Consider the following 20,000-nt stretch of genomic DNA (forward strand, 5'->3'; position numbering starts at 1 on the left):
TAAGCATTGGGAAGTCCAATTCATTTCAGTGAATCAGTTCTTTCAGACAGTTCACGTAACTGCACCAGTTTAAATAAACGATTCGGTGATTTACAGTTGAGTCAGAAGTTTACATACGCTTAGGTTGAAGTCACTAAAACTCATTTTTTAATCACTCCACAGATTTCATATGAGCAAACTATAGTTTTGGCAAGTTGTTTAGGACATCTACTTTGTGCATAACACGAGTAATGTTTCCAACAATTGTTTACAGACCGATTGTTTCACTTTTAATTGACTATATCACAATTCCAGTGGGTCAGAAGTTTACATACACTAAGTTAACTGTGCCTTTAAGCAGCTTGGAAAATTCCAGAAAATGATGTCAAGCCTTTAGACAATTAGCCAGTTAGCTTCTGATAGGAGGTGTACTGAATTGGAGGTGTACCTGTGGATGTATTTTAAGGCCTACCTTCAAACTCAGTGCCTCTTTGCTTGGCATCATGGGAAAATCACAAGAAATCAGCCAAGACCTCAGAAATAAAACTGTGTACCACAAATCCACAAATCTGGTTCATCCTTGGGAGCAATTTCCAAACACCTGAAGGTACCACGTTCATCCGTACAAACAATAGTACACAAGTATAAACACCATGGGACCACACAGCCATCATACCGCTCAGGAAGGAGATGCATTCTGTCTCCTAGAGATGAACGTAGTTTGGTGTGAAAAGTGCAAATCAATCCCAGAACAACAGCAAAGGACCTTGTGAAGATGCTGGAGGAAACAGGTACACAAGTATCTATATCCACAGTAAAATGAGTCCTATATCGACATAACCTGAAAGGCTGTTCAGCAAGGAAGAAGCCACTGCTCCAAAACTGCCATAAAAAAGCCAGACTACAGTTTGCAAGTGCACATGGGGACAAAGATCTTACTTTTGGAGAAATGTCCTCTGGTCTGATGAAACATAAATTGAACTGTTTGGTCATAATGACCATCGTTATGTTTGGAGGAAAAAGGGTGAGGCTTGCAAGCCGAAGAACATCATCCCAACCGTGAAGCATGGGGGTGGCAGCATGATGTTGTGGGGGTGCTTTGCTGCAGGAGGGACTGGTGCACTTCATAAAATAGATGGCATCATGAGGAAGGAAAATTATGTGGATATATTGAAGCAACATCTCAAGACATCAGTCAGGAAGTTAAAACTCGGTCACAAATGGGTCTTCCAAATGGTTAATGACCCCAAGCATACCTCCAAAGTTGTGGCAAAATGGTTTAAGGACAACAAAGTCAAGGTATTGGAGTGGCCATCACAAAGCCCTGACCTCAAGACCTCAAAACTTATTGTGAGAAGCTTGTGGAAGGATACCCAAAACATTTGACCCAAGTTAAACAATTTAAAGGCAATGCTACCAAATACTAACAAAGTGTATGTAAACTTCTGACCCACTGGGAATGTGATGAAAGAAATAAAAGCTGAAATAAATCATTCTCTCTACTATTATTCTGACATTTCACATTCTTAAAATAAAGTAGTGATCCTAACTGACCTAAGACAGGGAATGTTTTCTACCATTAAATGTCAGGAATTGTGAAAAACTGAGTTTGAGTCCAACCTGCAGCCAGACGTACATGTTCTAGAGACATGCCCTTTGACCAACCCAGGAGGAAACCATATTCCTGGTCGAGTTAGCTTTTATGCCCATGGGGCATTATATGTCTTTGATTCGTTTGGTCAGTCCAGTTCACAAGCTCCTCGTCTAAATGTGTTTCATGCGCGGGTAATTTTGTAACAGGCGGGCGACCTGTAAGACATCTCGGAGTGACACATGACAAGAAATGCTGTTAGTCACAAAGAAACACACTTTATTATATTTTTAAGAACAGACAAAAGAAAAGCCGTCAATGCTCGTGTCTGATTCGCTGTTTGTTCAGAGGTGTGCAGCATGAGCATGTAAAGAGTTTTCACTCTTTTCCTCTGTTTCATTCGTCTGAAATGTGTTTGCTAGATTAATGTCGTTTATGAGAATGCTGCAAATGATCTCCGATCATCTCAGGAGGTGCTGTGAGTTTAATTCACTTTATTTCCTCGCGGTTGGCATGCATTGTGAACGCAACTCTGTTTCTTTAATACAAAGATATATATTACTGAATCTGCAAAGTTGAACGTGATTAAATCGTAAATTAATGCAAGACAAGTTCACCTTGAACCTAAAATGAGTTTTATTTTATTTTCTTTAGGCAGCATTAACGTTATTACCAAAACTTTATCTATTATTAATTTATTAGGCTTATTTATTTAGATTATTATTGTCTATACATTTATAATTGTCGTTAGTTCTTAATCTGTATGCTGTTATTAATTTTCCACCTGTTGTCGTTGATGGATGCTTGCGTGATGCAAATGTGGCCGTTGGAGACGGTGAATGTTTGGATTTGGGGAGGTGGGTAAATAAGATTTTTTGATCACATTTACATTTTTAAAGCAAAATCAATAAAGCAAAATAATTCACGGACCCTCAGCAGGGGGTGACGATGTAATCGTATATCGCAATAAAGGGCCATGTGTATGTGAGAAATAAACAACTTTGACAGAATCTCACACTTTACGGAGTTTTGCAGGCAGATCTTTTTTTGGGGGGTTCCCCTTTTTCTCCCAATTTGGAATGCCCAATTCCCAGTGCGCTCTAAGTCCTCGTGGTCGCATAGTGATTCGCCTCAGTCCGGGTGGTGGAGGACGAATCTCAGTTGCCTCCGCGTCTGAGACTGTCAACCCGTGCATCTTATCACGTGGCTTGTTGAGCGCGTTGCCACGGAGACATAGCGCGTGTGGAGGCTTCACGCCATCCACCGCGGCATCCACGCACAACTCACCACGTGCCCCACCGAGAACAAACCACATTATAGCGACCACGAGGAGGTTACCCCATGTGACTCTACCCTCCCTAGCAACCGGGCCAATTTTGGTTGCTTACGAGACCTGGCTGGAGTCACTCAGCACACCCTGGGATTCGAACTAGCGAACTCCAGGGGTGGTAGCCAGCGTATTTTACCACTGAGCTACCCAGGCACCTTTGCAGGCAGATCTTTTTTACACTGGTTAAAGGGATAGTTCAGTCACAATTCACTCACCTTCATGTTGTTCCAAACCTGTGAGACTTTCATCTGTGGAACACAAATGTGAATGTTAGACAAAATGTTCAGTCACCATTCACTTTCATTGTACGGGGGAAAAAAGCAATGCAAGTGAATGGTGACTAACACATTGCACTAACATATCCTTTTGTGTATATTAAATGACAAACCAGTCATGGTCGAGGGTATTCATTTCTTCTAGAAAATCAAACGAGCAATCACCAGACCTGTACGCCTCATGCCAAACACTTCTGCAGGAATAACAAAACGTATGAAGCAGTTTTGGGAATATATGATCCTTTGCAGAACAGAGAAACATTAATGGAATTATCCAAGAAAATAAAGGAAAAAGAACACCAACCCACTTAACTAATTTCTGTCCATTAATAAGCTTTCTTTCAATGAATGTATTTGTATTTTTTCATTTCATTGCAATCAAGTCACACATGTTTGAATGTCTTTTATGATTTATAGGTAGTTTTGAACTGTAAATTCTGTTCGTACCAACATTTAAGAAAACCTTCATGAATGTGACAATTTACTTAAAGGAATATTCCGGGTTCATTCGACAGCATTTATGGCATAATGTTGATTACCCCAAAAATTTATTTAGACTCTTCCCTCCTTTTCTTTAAAAAGCAAAAATCTGGGCAGGGAGTCCCGTGGCGCCATGCGAGGTTCGGACGTGTGAATGTCGAGCTCTGCGCACTTTGCAAGTTTTACATTTACATTTATGCATTTGGCAGACGCTTTTATCCAAAGCGACTTACAGTGCACTTATTACAGGGACAATCCCCCTGGAGCAACCTGGAGTTAAGTGTCTTGCTCAAGGACACAATGGTGGTGACTGTGGGGATTGAACCAGTTCAGTGCTTTAGTCCACTACACCACCACCACTCCTGGGTCCCACCACTTTAATCCTTTTTGTGTCATAAACCGGTGAGATTTGATACACCCTGATTCTTAACTAACTTAACTCAAAATCCTTGGGCTCTGGAGACATTATAAGACACTTACATGCTCAAGCTGAAGCCCCTGAGCAGCAGGCCACAAGCCCGGGAGTCGATTAGGCCGGTGAGGTGAAGGTAATTCGGCGACAATTGATGAACGTGTCGGCAATGCTGACAAAGGTCATTGCAGACTTGGAGGATCTTGCTGTAATATGTTGATCGATCACTGCCATGGAGACGAAATTCATTGAGGTGGTTACAAGAGTGGCGGATGTTGAGAAACAGATCGATTATCTGGAGTCATCGGAGAGGGAATTATCTGCTAATCTGCGAGCAACCAAGGTGGATTTGGAGTGCGTCTGGGAGAAGATGGAAGATTTGGAGAACCGTAACCAGTGGAATAACGTCCGAATTGTTGGAATTCCTGAGGGAGCAGAGGGTCAGGATATGGTGGAATTCCTGGACGGGCTATTTCCGAGTCTGCTGAACATAACATGCCATAAGCTGGAAATCGAGCGAGCTCACAGGGTCCCGGCTCGCAGATCCACTGAAGGAGACAGGCCCCGATCAATTCTGGCCAAATTTCTGAGATCATCCGATAAATATCTTGTGTTATGCGAGGCGAGGAGTAAAGGAAGGCTTTCTTGGAAGATTCACAGCATTTTCTTGTTCCCAGACTTCGACAAGAGAGAAACGTGATCGATTCAAGGAATGCAAGAAACTCTTCAAGTTCGCTTTTGCACTGATTTTCCCGGCCAAACTGAGAATAGATACTAAGGATGGCCACAAAATATTTACATGCCCACAGCAAGCATTGTCCTTCATAAAAACATTGGAGTGAGTAAACCATTTGGTGATTTTCATGTTGCCCCCAAGTGAGCTCGACTCACTGTACATACACTTTGCTGTCTGAGGAAGCTGGGCACCTTTCTTGTTTCTTTTTGTGTTGGTTCCGCCAGGCTGGAATTTGTTTTGTGGAATAACACTCTTTTGCATCAACAAAGGGTCACTTTGCACTGAAGTTCCCGGCCAGGTTAAGAATAGATGTTAAGGATGGCTGTAGAGTGTTTACTTGTCCCCAACACGCGATATCCTTCATAAAGTAAATGGAATGAGTGAGTCATTGCGTGGCGCTCGCTTTACAGCCGAGTGGGCCTGACTCACTGAACATTCACTTGACTGTCCGAGGTAGCTGAACAGCTTTTTTTTGTTTTTGTGCTGGTTCCGCTAGCGGCTGGAGTTTGTTTTGTGGAGGAACACACCTTCAGGACAGTTATGTGGATGAATCTACACGTTCTTTGCGTTTATTCCGCCTATTGGCTGGAGTTTTTTTAATAGATTATTTTCTGTTATGTAATTCTGTCTCACAAAATTTGTATAGAAACACCGTACTTGAGCAATCCGACGGCAAAGTTGTCGCGGGGGCTCTCGTAGGCGTACATAGACTGTTTGAGTTTAGAGGGATGGACGCCGGTTGGCGCTGTTGTGCGCGGGATTAATGCGCATGTTTTTATTTTTTCTGTTTGTTTGATCCTGGGGGAAGTTTGGGGTTTGATTGTTGCACTAATGTTGAAATGTGGTCTTCATAATTTTGTTTTTGGCACACAATCTATTTTTTCTACTATATCAAAATGTCAAATGTTAATATAAGTGTACTATCTCTCTCCATGTGGAATGCGAATGGGTTGGGGCACCCCATAAAAAGAAGGAAGGTTATTTATTTTCTTAAACGTAAGAAATATGATATAGTGTTACTTCAAGAAACACATCTCTCCCTGCAGGAAGCTGAAAAATTTGGGAAGATATGGGGTGGACATGTTTTCTTTAGTGCTGGCTCAAGTAAGAGCAGGGGAGTCATTATATTGATTAATAAACATCTACAATTCAAATGTCTCAAACAGATTAAAGATAAATTAGGAAGAGTCATTATTGTTTTAGCAGAAATTCAGGGGCAAAGGTTGATTTTGGCTAATATTTACGCACCTAATGCTGATGATCAGGGCTTTTTTATAGATCTTGAAGGGATGTTGCAAGCCGCTGGCACCCCTCATGATATAATATTGGGAGGAGACTTTAATCTATTGATGGACTCAGTCCTTGATCATAGTGAAGCAAAAGTGTGTAAGCCCCCTAGAGCAACACTGACACTTCACAGGATGTGTAAAAATCTTGGTCTTAAAGATATTCGGAGACTTCTGAACCCATCTGGTAGGGACTATACATTTTTTTAATCAGTTCTTAAGATTTATTCTAGAATAGATTTTATTTAATATATATCTAAGTCCCTCATTTCAGCTGTTGTTGATTGCTCAATTGGAAACATTTTAGTCTCAGATCATGTCCTGGTGAGTTTAGAGGTGTTGCCACATATAGAGAAAAATAAATCATATAGTTGCCGCTTTAATGTATCCCTTCTGCAAAATCCTGAATTCCAACAAATGTTAAAGACTGAAATCAGTGTTTATATGGAGACCAACTGGTCCTCAGTATCCTCTGTGGGCGTGGCTTGGGAGGCACTTAAGGCGGTTCTTAGGGGTCGGATCATACAGTATGCCTCATTCATCAAAAAATCCAAAGCACAAGAACTCGTGGAGTTGGAAGGAAATATTAAAAGTGCAGAGGCAGAGCTGAAGTGCTGAATGTTGTCTGATGGTTTCAGAGAATTGACCTGATTGAAATATAGATATAATACTATTTTGTCACAGGAAGTGGAGTTTTGGTTATTCAGGGCAAGACAGTCATACTTTGAGTCGGGGGACAAAGCAGGGAAGCTTTTGGCTAGATATATAAAGCAGAGAGAGTCTTTTTCTACATTCCCTCAGTGAAATCTGCTGGTGGTGAAATATTTACCTCGGCCATTGATATTAATAATGCTTTTAAAGAATTCTATCTTGATCTCTATAGTTCCACGTCTTCATCTACTGATGAAGATATTAGAAACTTTGTGGAACCATTAGATCTTCCTAAACTGACAACTGAGCAAAACAATTCTCTTGATTCTGAGATAACCTTGGAGGAGCTTGGCGAGGTAATTAAGGCCTTGCCTATAGGCAAGGATCCGGGGCCGGATGGTTTTGCCGCTGAATTTTTAAGATCCTATGCTACAGAACTGACTCCACTTTTTTAACATTTTTGAGTGAAAGTGATAAAATCACTTACTAACCGCATCTGTGTAAAGTTAGAGACAATTTATAACTTTATTGCCATGATGATGTAATGTCAACAAATGCTAAAACCCTAAAATGACTGTAAAAATGACAATTTAAACAACTTTACAGCTCAAATAATACATGAGTTTTAACAGAAGAATTAATATTATCTTTCTAACTCATGTTACTTTTATATTTTACACTAAATAACATGAAACATCTCAGACAATTATAAACCCAAACCACACTGATGTGTGCAGAGAATGTTTTTAATCAAGAGTTCACACACACACACACACACACACACTCACAAACACTCACACACTCTGGTCATTGAGTCCGTCTGGTTCAGTGTGTTCTTGGTGTCAAATGGAAAGTGTCCGTATGAAAAATATTTTCAGGTTTTCACAAAGTGATCTTTGTATTCCGGAAACTGGAGTTATCCCTGTGAAATCAAGAAAGACAGGAAACTTAGTGCGTGTTGTATTGGGCTGTTATAGTGTGTGTGTGTGTTGTATTGGGCTGTTATAGTGTGTGTGTGTGTGTGTGTGTGTGTGTGTGTGTTGTATTGGGCTGTTATAGTGTGTGTGTGTGTGTGTGTGTGTGTTGTATTGGGCTGTTATAGTGTGTGTGTGTGTGTGTGTGTTGTATTGGGCTGTTATAGTGTGTGTGTGTGTGTGTGTGTGTGTGTTGTATTGGGCTGTTATAGTGTGCGTGTGTTGTATTGGGCTGTTATAGTGTTTGTGTGAGTATGTGTGTGTGTGTGTGTGTGTGTGTGTGTGTGTTGTATTGGGCTGTTATAGTGTGTGTGTGTTGTATTGGGCTGTTATAGTGTGTGTGTGTGTGTGTGTGTTGTATTGGGCTGTTATAGTGTGTGTGTGTGTGTTGTATTGGGCTGTTATAGTGTGTGTGTGTGTGTGTGTGTTGTATTGGGCTTTTATAGTGTGTGTGTGTTGTATTGGGCTGTTATAGTGTGTGTGTGTGTGTGTGTGTGTGTGTGTTGTATTGGGCTGTTATAGTGTGTGTGTGTTGTATTGGGCTGTTATAGTGTGTGTGTGTATGTGTGTTGTATTGGGCTGTTATAGTGTGTATGTGTGTGTGTGTGTGTGTGTGTGTGTTGTATTGGGCTGTTATAGTGTGTGTGTGTGTGTGTGTGTGTGTGTGTTGTATTGGGCTGTTATAGTGTGTGTGTGTGTGTGTGTGTGTGTGTGTGTGTGTTGTATTGGGCTGTTATAGTGTGTGTGTGTTGTATCGGGCTGTTATAGTGTGTGTGTGTATGTGTGTTGTATTGGGCTGTTATAGTGTGTATGTGTGTGTGTGTGTGTGTGTGTTGTATTGGGCTGTTATAGTGTGTGTGTGTTGTATTGGGCTGTTATAGTGTGTGTGTGTGTGTGTGTGTTGTATTGGGCTGTTATAGTGTGTGTGTGTTGTATTGGGCTGTTATAGTGTGTGTGTGTTGTATTGGGCTGTTATAGTGTGTGTGTGTATGTGTGTTGTATTGGGCTGTTATAGTGTGTGTGTGTGTGTGTGTGTTGTATTGGGCTGTTATAGTGTGTGTGTGTTGTATTGGGCTGTTATAGTGTGTGTGTGTGTGTGTGTGTGTGTGTGTGTGTGTGTTGTATTGGGCTGTTATAGTGTGTGTGTGTTGTATTGGGCTGTTATAGTGTGTGTGTGTGTTGTATTGGGCTGTTATAGTGTGTGTTTGTGTGTGTGTGTGTGTGTGTGTGTGTGTTGTATTGGGCTGTTATAGTGTGTGTGTGTGTTGTATTGGGCTGTTATAGTGTGTGTTTGTGTGTGTGTGTGTGTGTGTAGTACTTGAGGCTGTCGTTGTGTGTCTTGTACTCCATGATGGTGTTTGGTGGCAGGTTCAGCACTCGTCGCAGTGTGTCTCGTATCCGTGATGTTGTCACCTGATCATTGGCTGTTTTATTCCAGATAGACAGAATATCCTCCTGCAGGAAACACATCAACAACAGTTGGTCTACAGTGTGTTTAACACTACTACTACTAATAATATGTTTTATCTGTAAAGTACTAAATAGGGTTAACAAAGTGCTTTAGACCAACAGGAAATGGAGTGTGATCCAGCAGAAAATAGATATAAACTGCAAATATATCATTTATTTTTCAGTAAGTTCTGTTTGGAATCAAATCTATATGTGAACTATTAGTCTGGGATAGGTTAGTCATTACAAAGTCATTGCAGTAATCATCACAAATTATTTGTTTTTTTTGCTAAAGTCAATTTCATAAATCTTAAAATAATAATTCAAAAATCACGTTTGACAGTATGGCATAAAATTAAATTGCAGTAGAGATTTAACTAACTAAATATTAAAATAATATTGACATTGCTGTGATACTGTGTGAAGAACACTGAACATGACGTGAGATTATTAAAGTGTGTTCACACACACAACACACTTTCAAAATCAGCTAAACAGAGTGCTCGAGTAATCAACAGGGACTAAAATTCCCATCATTTCTTTGCTACAGAACACCAGAACAGAACGTAAAACACTTTCTGCTCAGAACGTTTTGTGTTTAGTCCCTGGTAATCAATATTGTCAAAATGCACACTTACTGCACACACACACACACACAGAGAGACACACTCATAGAGTGCTGTAGTACCTGGAAGCGTATGGAGACGACCACACCACAGATCTCCTCTCCCACCATGAACTGCTCCCCCAACATCGCCAGGATGATGTTCTCCCAGAAGCGAGATGCCAGACCCTTCCGCAGACGAATGATCCACTTCCCGCCGTTTTTATTGGCCTCGTCCTGAAACACACACACATCAGAAAGAGATTTAAATTCAGCACTGCACTGATCAGAGCTTTGTTCCAGTGCTGCCGTTCAGCCGACGGATCTTAGAACCGACCCACAGTTTCACTGACAATAAATCTATAATATAATAACATATCTGTGTCAGATATAAACTTTGATTTTCAGGGGCATTTCATTAACACAAATTATCAAGAAGAGGATGGAAAAAGTATCACCTCTCACCTCAAATTCATTAATAAGGCATTTTTTGCACACAAATTATGAATTTTGGGGCATTTTTGCCACAAGCTCCCCTTAATTTCTGACCTGTACTTTATACATGTAAAGTCATATATATTTAAAACTACACTATGTAAGATTTTAAATATCATTAACACTCCGTCTTCCAAACCATGTATTTGCCATACCCTGATTCACTACAGTAAGCCTATAATAATGATTTATATTTGAGAGCTGTCGGGACGGATTTGGCGGGAAATTGCATACGTCCGTCAGTCGTCAGTGCATGTTTACGTCACATCCGTAAATAAAGAAGGTCCGGAGCCACTACAGCGCATGTGTGTGTGTGTGTGTGTGTGCGGTGATAGGTGTGGTGGTTGTTTGAAGTTGACAGCTTGTAGCCACAACACATGAGCCACATTGACCATGGATCATTCAAACAGGCAACCATCTGGGGAACCAGACGTTTACAAAATAAAGAAACCGAGAACTGAGAAGAGTCTGCTACTTACCTGCTCATATTTTTCAGATATCCATCTTTTTCTTCCTTTCATTATTTATTTTATTTATTTTTTAGGAGAGGGGGCATGTTTGGTTGTTGTTAGTGACATTCACTCTGATATCAGATGATCACCTGTAACCATGGTTACACCGGTACTCCTCAAACCATCAGATTCATCCACGCAGAAGAACAGAGCCAAAGCCCAGCTCACGTAATTATCAGAACAATGTTCCTCCACTCCACTTGCAGTGCTATGCTTCAAGCACTAGAGGGCCAACAGTTACATACTGCAGCTTTAAAATAATAATAATAATAATGCAACTAATGCATGAATAAATATTAAAATATAACAACATGTTTCAAATGATTTTTGAAAGGTTCATAAATGTAAAAGTTTGCAAGTTGCTTTGCATAAAAAATGCCATTTCTACTGGCCCAGAATAGCTTTTATTTCAGTGCAAAAGTCTGGAACGGGTCCAGACACACACACACACACACACACACACACACACACAGACACACACACACACACACGCACAGACACACACACACACGCACAGACACAGTCGCGCACAGACACAGCCGCGCACAGACACAGTCGCGCAGGCACAGACACAGTCGCGCAGGCACAGACACACTCGCGCAGACACAGCCGCGCATAGACACAGCCGCGCACAGACACAGCCGCGCACAGACACAGTCGCGCAGGCACAGACACAGTCGCGCAGGCACAGACACAGTCGCGCGCAGACACAGACACAGTCGCGCGCAGACACAGACGCGCGCAGACACAGACACACTCGCGCAGACACACTCGCGCAGACACGGACACACTCGCGCAGACACGGACACACTCGCGCAGACACGGACACACTCGCGCAGACACGGACACACACCTCCCACATGGGTTTGATTCCCTCCTTGAAGAGGTGGAAGTCGCTGTGTCCTGTCAGATCTCCAGGTCTCACCAGATGACTGTAGAACTTCCAGAACTGTTCCACCTGAGGGAGACAGAGTGCATTAAACACACATAATCATCACAGATACACACACACAGTCATGTAACCATAAAAAAATCAAAGAAAGAGCATGTGCAGACCGACGCCACCGTCCCCATCTGTCTGATGTTCTGCTCGTAACTCTGAGTGTTGGCGGGACGACTGGGCGTCCGGCGAGAGTACCAGAAGGTGTAGTTATACTGCAGCGGGTGTTCACCTACACCTGGAGTCACAGTCTGAAACACAAACACACAACAGTTATTCATCTGATGATGCTATTGTTTAGTGGATTATTCTCTTTTTCAATTCTCTGCTTTAGACTGCGTAAGATGTTGTTGTTTACTAGTAAGATGTTTGTTGTTTGGTGGATTTTGCTGCAGTTTATCAGTAGAACTCTGTGTGTGTGTGAGTGTGTGTGTGTGTGTGTGAGCGAGAGTGTGTCTGTGTGGGTGTTTGTGTGAGTGTGTTATTGTCACCTTGCGTTTGTTGTTGTTTACTAGTAAGATGTTTGTTTGTTGTTTTGGTGGATTTTGCTGCAGTTTATCAGTAGGACTCTGTGTGTGTGTTTGTGTGTTATTGTCACCTTGCATTTGATGTTGTTGTTTACTAGTAAGATGTTTGCTGTTTGGTGGATTTTGCTGCAGTTTATCAGAACACTGTGCGTGTGTGTGTTGTGTGAGTGTGTGTGCGTGTGTTGTGTGGGTGTGTTATTGTCACCTTGCGTTTGATGTTTTTGTTCACTAGTAAGATGTTTGTTTGTTGTTTGGTGGATTTTGCTGCAGTTTATCAGAACTCTGTGCTTGTGTGTGTGTGAGTGTGTGTTTGTGTGAGTGTGTGTTATTGTCACCTTGCGTTTGATGTTGTTGTTTACTAGTAAGATGTTTGTTTGTTGTTTGGTGGATTTTGCTGCAGTTTATCAGAACTCTGTGCTTGTGTGTGTGTGAGTGTGTGTTTGTGTGAGTGTGTGTTATTGTCACCTTGCGTTTGATGTTGTTGTTTACTAGTAAGATGTTTGTTTGTTGTTTGGTGGATTTTGCTGCAGTTTATCAGAACTCTGTGCTTGTGTGTGTGTGAGTGTGTGTTTGTGTGAGTGTGTGTTATTGTCACCTTGCGTTTGATGTTGTTGTTTACTAGTAAGATGTTTGTTTGTTGTTTGGTGGATTTTGCTGCAGTTTATCGGAACTCTGTGCTTGTGTGTGTGTGAGTGTGTGTTTGTGTGAGTGTGTGTTATTGTCACCTTGCGTTTGATGTTGTTGTTTACTAGTAAGATGTTTGTTTGTTGTTTGGTGGATTTTGCTGCAGTTTATCAGAACTCTGTGCTTGTGTGTGTGTGAGTGTGTGTTTGTGTGAGTGTGTGTTATTGTCACCTTGCGTTTGATGTTGTTGTTTACTAGTAAGATGTTTGTTTGTTGTTTGGTGGATTTTGCTGCAGTTTATCAGAACTCTGTGCTTGTGTGTGTGTGAGTGTGTGTTTGTGTGAGTGTGTGTTATTGTCACCTTGCGTTTGATGTTGTTGTTTACTAGTAAGATGTTTGTTTGTTGTTTGGTGGATTTTGCTGCAGTTTATCGGAACTCTGTGCTTGTGTGTGTGTGAGTGTGTGTTTGTGTGAGTGTGTGTTATTGTCACCTTGCGTTTGATGTTGTTGTTTACTAGTAAGATGTTTGTTTGTTGTTTATCAGAACTCTGTGCATGTGTGTGTGTGTGTGTGTGTGAGCGAGTGTGTGTTGTGTGTGTGAGTGTGTGAGCGTGAGTGCGTGTGTGTGTATGAGAATGTGTGAGTGTGTATTGTGTGTGAGTGTGTATTGTGTATGAGAGTGTGTGTGAGTGTGTGTTGTGAGTGAGTGTGTGTGTGTTATTGTCACCTTGCGTCTGATGTTGTTGTTATTATTATTCATTGATCCTCCATCAATCTCATTGTTGTCCTTCATCTCCTCATGCTCACCAGAGTCTTCCTCTGACAAACTACAAATCAAACAAATATCTCTTATTATACATCATATAATGAGATTTATGCTAGTGATGCTAATGTAAATACACTCGTGGGTTTGTCAAATAAAGACATTTTTCATGAATTAAACGAAACAAACTTTTACAAGTATCTTTATGTTTCATCATAAAAGGATCACGTTTATAAATGACTACAAACATTCAGATGAGGTTAAATATACAATAACAGACATTTAGTGAAAACATAAACAAAACAAAAGTGTTACGCACTTCAAATCACTAAATAAACTATATTAATACAATAACTTGCACTGGAAACTTCAATTATAGCATCGAATTGTACGAATGACCCATTTACGTGCTGATGTATTCAGATGTAATGTTAATGATGTTTTATAGAATCATGAGGGTTTAATATCTGAAATATTGATGTGAAATAGCCGTTAGCCGCTAACTTACTGTTCAAACTGATTCATTCTTCTGTCCTGCTTTTCAACATAAACGCCAAACGCAGCTTTATAATAATAATAATAATAATAATAATAATAATAATCTGTATAAAAAGATCAAATATAATAGTCCGTCACAAGATTGTTTAATTCAGAGAACACACTCAACAGTAGCTGCTCTCACTGCGCATGCGCGGAGATCATACGGGAACCGAGAGAAGACAAATAAAGCGAGACTAAAAATTCAAATAATGAACTCATGCCCCTGGACCCCACTGGATAATACGGGTCATTTTTCTTGATGGGTGTCCTCTGTCCAGTACTGTTATAAGTTTAGTAGAAAAACAAAAGAGCCCTCACAAAAAGTACCATCGCAACACCATGATTCGATTTTATCTACATTTAAATGTATCAACTACACAATTAATTTGCATATGCAAATAAGCACATGTGTGTTCATTTCACTACAGTAAAAACCTACACTTCTATAAGTTGAAACATGAAGAAAATATGAGAATGTGTCGTACTGGGGCCAGAAAAACCAGTGCAAAAAACTAATAAACAAAAAAGAACAATTACATGACTTGAAAATAATGTCATAATAATAATAACCAGTAGATGGCTGCAGACATCCACTGATTCACAAGATGAACGTGTGTGTGTGTGTGTGTGAGAGAGAGAGAGAGAGTGTATGTGTGTGTGTGAGTGAGTGTGTGTGTGTGTGTGTGTGTGTAGATCTGTATAAAATCCCTAAAATGCATGGAAGTCTATGGAGAGTCCCCACAATGATATAAAAACTTGGTATGTGTGTGTGTGTCTGTGTGTGAGTGTGTGTGTGTGTGTGTATGCATGTGTGTTCTACATTGTGGCTGGACTGGTGATTTCATTTGACAAATTCCAAAAAGAAAAAATACTCTGTGTTATAGTCTCTCCCATTCATTTCCTATGGTCGGTCAAATTTGACCGTGAGAAACACAAGTGTTGCTTTTTTTGTCATGCAGCCAAACAAAATTGATTTTGGTAAAAAATTACCGAACAGTGCACAGCAGTTAAAAGAAAACATTGGTTTTACTATGGTACCTGTCAAACAAATATGAGATTACCACAGACCATGAATAAACATTGTAGTACCATTGTACATTTTTGTAAGTGAGAAAGATAAGTGTTATTATTGATGAAGGGAAAAAATGGGGAAAATGTTTCAATACTGTAAAAGCAAACAAAATGTGTTATGTATGTGTATGTAGTGCTCATACAAAATCAAGTAAACATTTCTAAAACATCTGATGCTGATCTATGATGAAATTCATATCAAGAACACAAACTTATTCGGTTCTGAGTGGACATGTGTTAAAACTAGACAATCAGTGTGCGCGCGTGTATGTGTGTGTATCAGACACAGAAAGTGTAGATGTTGTGTTTTCTGTATTTGTGTGAGTCAGTGAGACCTATATTGTTGTGGAGGTGAGTCAGTGACGTCATCTGCTTTATCAACACTGACACTAGATGGACTCACATACAGGTGAGGTGTGTGTGTAATTCTAGTGTTTATGTCACAGTCCCGGTGAATTCGCTGGTTTGTTCTGTTTGTTTTGTTTTTCTCTCCCTCATGTGTCTCAGGTGCTGCCGGCATGCGTGGTCGGTGTTTCCATGGGAACGCTGATCATGCCACTAATTAGCGTGCTGACAGCACTGATAATGCCTACTTAAACCCTTCGTTGTGTCATAATCTTTGCTAGATTGTTGTTGTGTGTTCAAGTAACTCACCTCGCTCTCTCTGCCTCATTTGGTCCTGTCTCGTGTATCTGTATTGGTTGCTCATCTATGCCCATGTGTCTGGAGTGCCTCCATCGACACCAGAAGTGTTGGGGCATCCTTGGTTGGTCACGCAGAACCCACGCACATAGACTGGTCAACCAATACTGTTCTTGCTTGGAATTTGTACTGTATGTCTTACTGTCTTAACCCTGCTGTCTCCCCTGTCCAGTCTTGTGTTTCGTTTCAGGATGATTCGGCGGATTTATCCGGAGTGCCGTTGGCATACCATGACTTGAGGGCAGTGTTCAGCCGGTCCCGTGCCGCAACCCTTCCTCCTCATCGCCCGTACGACTGTGCTATTGATTTGCTCCCAGGCACTTCTTCTCCATGAGGACCGCTGTTTTCACTCTCTGCTCCTGAGAGGGAGACCACGAACAGGTACATCAGTGATTACATTTATTTGTGTTGCGGCTTAATTTATTTGTGTTGTGAACTTTTGTTCACTTTTTAAATTTTGTTGTGTAATGCACTTCTGGGCCACCGTACGTATGTGATCATAAACGGTGATATGAAATACCGGTGGTTTATATTGCCGTTTTATAACTGATGGTAATAGCCAATAGTTTTAATTTGCTCAACGCCTGGCCGATATATATGGTGCATCCTTACGGATAATTTTGTAATAATTCTCTTTGACTTTAATTCTTACAATACGAATATAAAAACGAATTATTTAAATTAACATTTTCATATTTTAGGAGGGGTTTCTCGCAAGGTGATTGTCATATTTGGGGGTCCTTGGCATCAAAAATGTGAAACCCCCTGAAATAGTTCATTAATTTATTTGAAGAGTTTTTTCTCACATGCAGTAGTGCGTGGTCTCCAGCAGAGGTCAGACTCATGGCTCTCAACACTTCAGGCTCCTGTTGCTCTCTAGAGCGTCCACAAACTGCCAGTTTCAAACTCGATTCTGTTGTGTAAATTCATGTGTTTGAGTTGAAAGTATTCTTAACATTTTAAACTGCAGTGGTGATTATTCAAACACAACAGAACTCACTGATGATGAGCTATTGAACTGGTCAAGGTCAGGTCAGAGTTACTTCATTATTTGTTTTGTAAACTGAAGCTGCAGGTGAGATCCACCAGACATCAGCAGTGTGTTTATTTCCTCTCAAACGAAGACAAACCTTTCAAACACGCACAGATGCTCTGTGAATCTCTGAGTTTAAGGTGCTTTATTAGCTGCATAGAGATCAAACAGTGTAAAACAATGTACATAAATCCAGAAAAGAACATATAAAATGCTGTTTGTCTCTGTCTTTTGGATAGAGTTGTTTTGACTCAGTGGACGCTTGATAGATATCATGGAGTCATTAGAAACACTGACAAACACGTCTCACCTCAACACTCAACCTTGTGTGCTGTATCATTCATCAATGTGTGTCATATCTGTTCTTTAAAGTACTCTAGAAAGAGCTTGGGAGTGAGATGAAAAACAGAGAGAGATAAAGTAAATAAAAATCAGACAGAGAGATGAGAGACAGATGATGGTGTGATTGTGGTTTGTAAGGAAAACAAGAGTCAAGCTGAAAATATCCTCGTTCGACGACTGTACCCATGAGTACTCTTATGAACACTTACGCTGCTATTTACACTCATTACATTTACATCTATTCATTTAGCAGACACTTTTATCCAAAGCAACTTACAAAATGAGGAAGGACACAACAAAAGCAATTCATCTTAAGGAGGCAGTAATACGAGAAGTGCTGCATTACAAAGTTTCAACTGCATTAGAAAAGTATTAGCCAATTTTTTTTTATTACTTTTGTTATTTTATGGTCAAGTGTTCATGAAAAAGTTGTGTCTTTAGCTGTTTTTTGAAGACAGAGAGGGAGTCTGCTTCAGATTAAGTTGGGAAGGTTGTTCCACCACAGAGGTACAGTGAAGCAGAGAGTCCGTGAAAGTGATTTGGTGCCTCTTTGTGTTTTGGGTGTTGGTGTTACCACTTGGCGCCACTCATTTGCAGACCGCAGGCTTCTGGTGGGAACATAGCATTCCAGGAATGATTTTAAGTAAGCTGGCACAGACCCAGTGACTGTTCTGTATGCCATCATCAGAGCCTTGAACCTGATACGTGCATCAACCGGCAGCCAGTGTAGAGAGACAAGGAGTGGTGTAACATGCACTCATTTGGGTTCACTGAAAACCAGCCATGCTGCGGCATTTTGGATCATTTGTAGAGGCCTAACTGTGCATGCATGAATGCTGGCAATGGGAGCATTACAGTAGTCCAGTCTAGATATGACAAGACATTGAACAAGTAGTTGTGTGGCATGTTCAGAGAGGAAGAGTCTCATCTTCCTGATGTTGTAGAGTGCAAATCTACATGATCGTGCTGTCTTTGAGATGTGGTCGGTGAAATTGAGTTGGTTGTCGAGATTTCTGACCGTTTTGGAATCTGTTGTTGTAGATTAACCCAGCTGAATGGTGATGTTGTGCTCAACAGCAGGGTTGGCTGGAAAAACGAGGAGCTCAGTCTTCGATAGGATGAGTTGCAGGTAGTGATCCTTTATCCAGGCCGAGATGTCTGCCAAAAAGGCAGAGATTCGAGCAGTCACTGTGGTGTCGTTGGGCTGGAAAGACAAGTAGAGCTATGAGTCATGGGCATAGCAGTGGTAAGAGAACCCATGTGCTTGAATGATGGGTCCCAGTCATGTTGTGTATATAAAGAAGACAAGTGGCCCAAGCACTGAGCCCTGAGGTACCCCGGTAAGTAGCTGATGTGATTTGGACACTTCACCTCTCCAGGCTACCTTGAAAGACCTACCTGAGAGATAGGACTTAAACCAGCCAAGCACAGTTCCTGTGATGCCCAGAGTAGAGAAGATGAGCAGGAGGATCTGATGGTTGACTGTGTTGAAGGCAGCGGATAGGTCCAGTAGAATCAGGATGGATGATCTGGATCCAGCTTTCACCTGTCTCAGCGACTCAGTGACAGACAGCAGGGCAGCCTCGGTGGAGTGTCCACTTTTGAAGCCTGATTAATTGTCATCTAGTAGCTTGCTCTGTGAGAGATAGGCAGAGATCTGATTGAAAACTGCCCTATTGAGTGTTTTCGCCATGAATGTGAGAAGTGAGACTGGTCTGTAATATTCTACTCTTGTCGTGTTAAGCGCAGATTCTTTAAGTATTGGTGTTACTCAAGCCTCCTTAAATGTAGTGGGAAAAGTGCCTGTAAAAACACACATATATATATATATATATATATATATATATATATATATATATATATATATATATATATATATACACACACACACACACATATATAAAACATATATAGAAGTGCCTCATAAAAACGTATACTCAAAAATGCTCATATACACTCATAAAAACATACATATATATTCTCATAAAAGCTCATATACTGTACACTCAAATAGACACATACAGTACTTTCATATACTGTCATATCCTGTCATATACACTCATAGACACAAATACTCTCATATACACTCTTAATAATTATAAAACTTATAAACACTAATATGCATTCATATATATACTCATAAAAACATATATATTGTCATATATTATCATAAACACTCATTTACAATCTTATAGACATATATACTGTGTACACTCTTAATACTTATAAACACTATATACACAAATATATACACTCATACAGACACATTTACTGTCATATACTCTTATATACACTTCTAAAGACACATATACTCTCATTTACACTCTTATAAACACTGATTTTACAGTCCATGAAGGCATAAACACACACACAGCAGTTATATCTGTGCTCGGTTGTGTTTTCATTCCAGTAATATTGTTTTAATTTGAGGAGTGGGTTTCAGCCAGAGACTTTAGATGCCTGTCTGGACTCTATCAGAAAGCTCATTTTTCACTCACCCCTCTCTCTCTGTCTTCTCAAATCTCTCCATTCCAGCACAAATTCCTGCCAGATGTGGGCAGTGACGGATCAGACCACAGCACAGAGATCACACACACACACAGATCTTCTGGAAGTGAACAGAGGCGACAGGAAGTGCTCACTGGATTGTCCTTTATGAATGTCAGAGAGAATGAAAGATCATT

The 20,000-nt window shown here is 40.6% G+C and overlaps 1 protein-coding gene and 1 long non-coding RNA gene across 2 annotated transcripts; both read right to left on the minus strand.

Moving 5' to 3' along the window:
• Positions 1–7,239: 7,239 nt before the first annotated feature.
• LOC127419561 (eukaryotic translation initiation factor 4E type 2-like) lies at positions 7,240–14,326 on the minus strand. The gene is made up of 7 exons (XM_051661064.1): positions 14,137–14,326; positions 13,593–13,692; positions 11,831–11,965; positions 11,628–11,732; positions 9,852–10,004; positions 9,033–9,169; positions 7,240–7,662 (listed from the first exon to the last, which is right to left on the minus strand). The coding sequence occupies exons 1-7, from the start codon at positions 14,151–14,153 to the stop codon at positions 7,623–7,625; spliced, it is 687 nt and encodes a 228-aa protein (XP_051517024.1). The 5' UTR covers positions 14,154–14,326; the 3' UTR covers positions 7,240–7,622.
• Positions 14,327–17,131: 2,805 nt separating this feature from the next.
• LOC127419562 (uncharacterized) lies at positions 17,132–19,962 on the minus strand. Its single transcript, XR_007893692.1, has 3 exons — positions 19,815–19,962; positions 18,715–18,952; positions 17,132–18,520 (listed from the first exon to the last, which is right to left on the minus strand). It is a non-coding gene; the product is annotated as an uncharacterized LOC127419562 (long non-coding RNA).
• Between the last annotated feature and the right edge of the window lie 38 nt (positions 19,963–20,000).

This window comes from Myxocyprinus asiaticus, chromosome 28 (assembly GCF_019703515.2).
Source record: "Myxocyprinus asiaticus isolate MX2 ecotype Aquarium Trade chromosome 28, UBuf_Myxa_2, whole genome shotgun sequence".
Classification (NCBI taxonomy): domain Eukaryota; kingdom Metazoa; phylum Chordata; class Actinopteri; order Cypriniformes; family Catostomidae; genus Myxocyprinus; species Myxocyprinus asiaticus.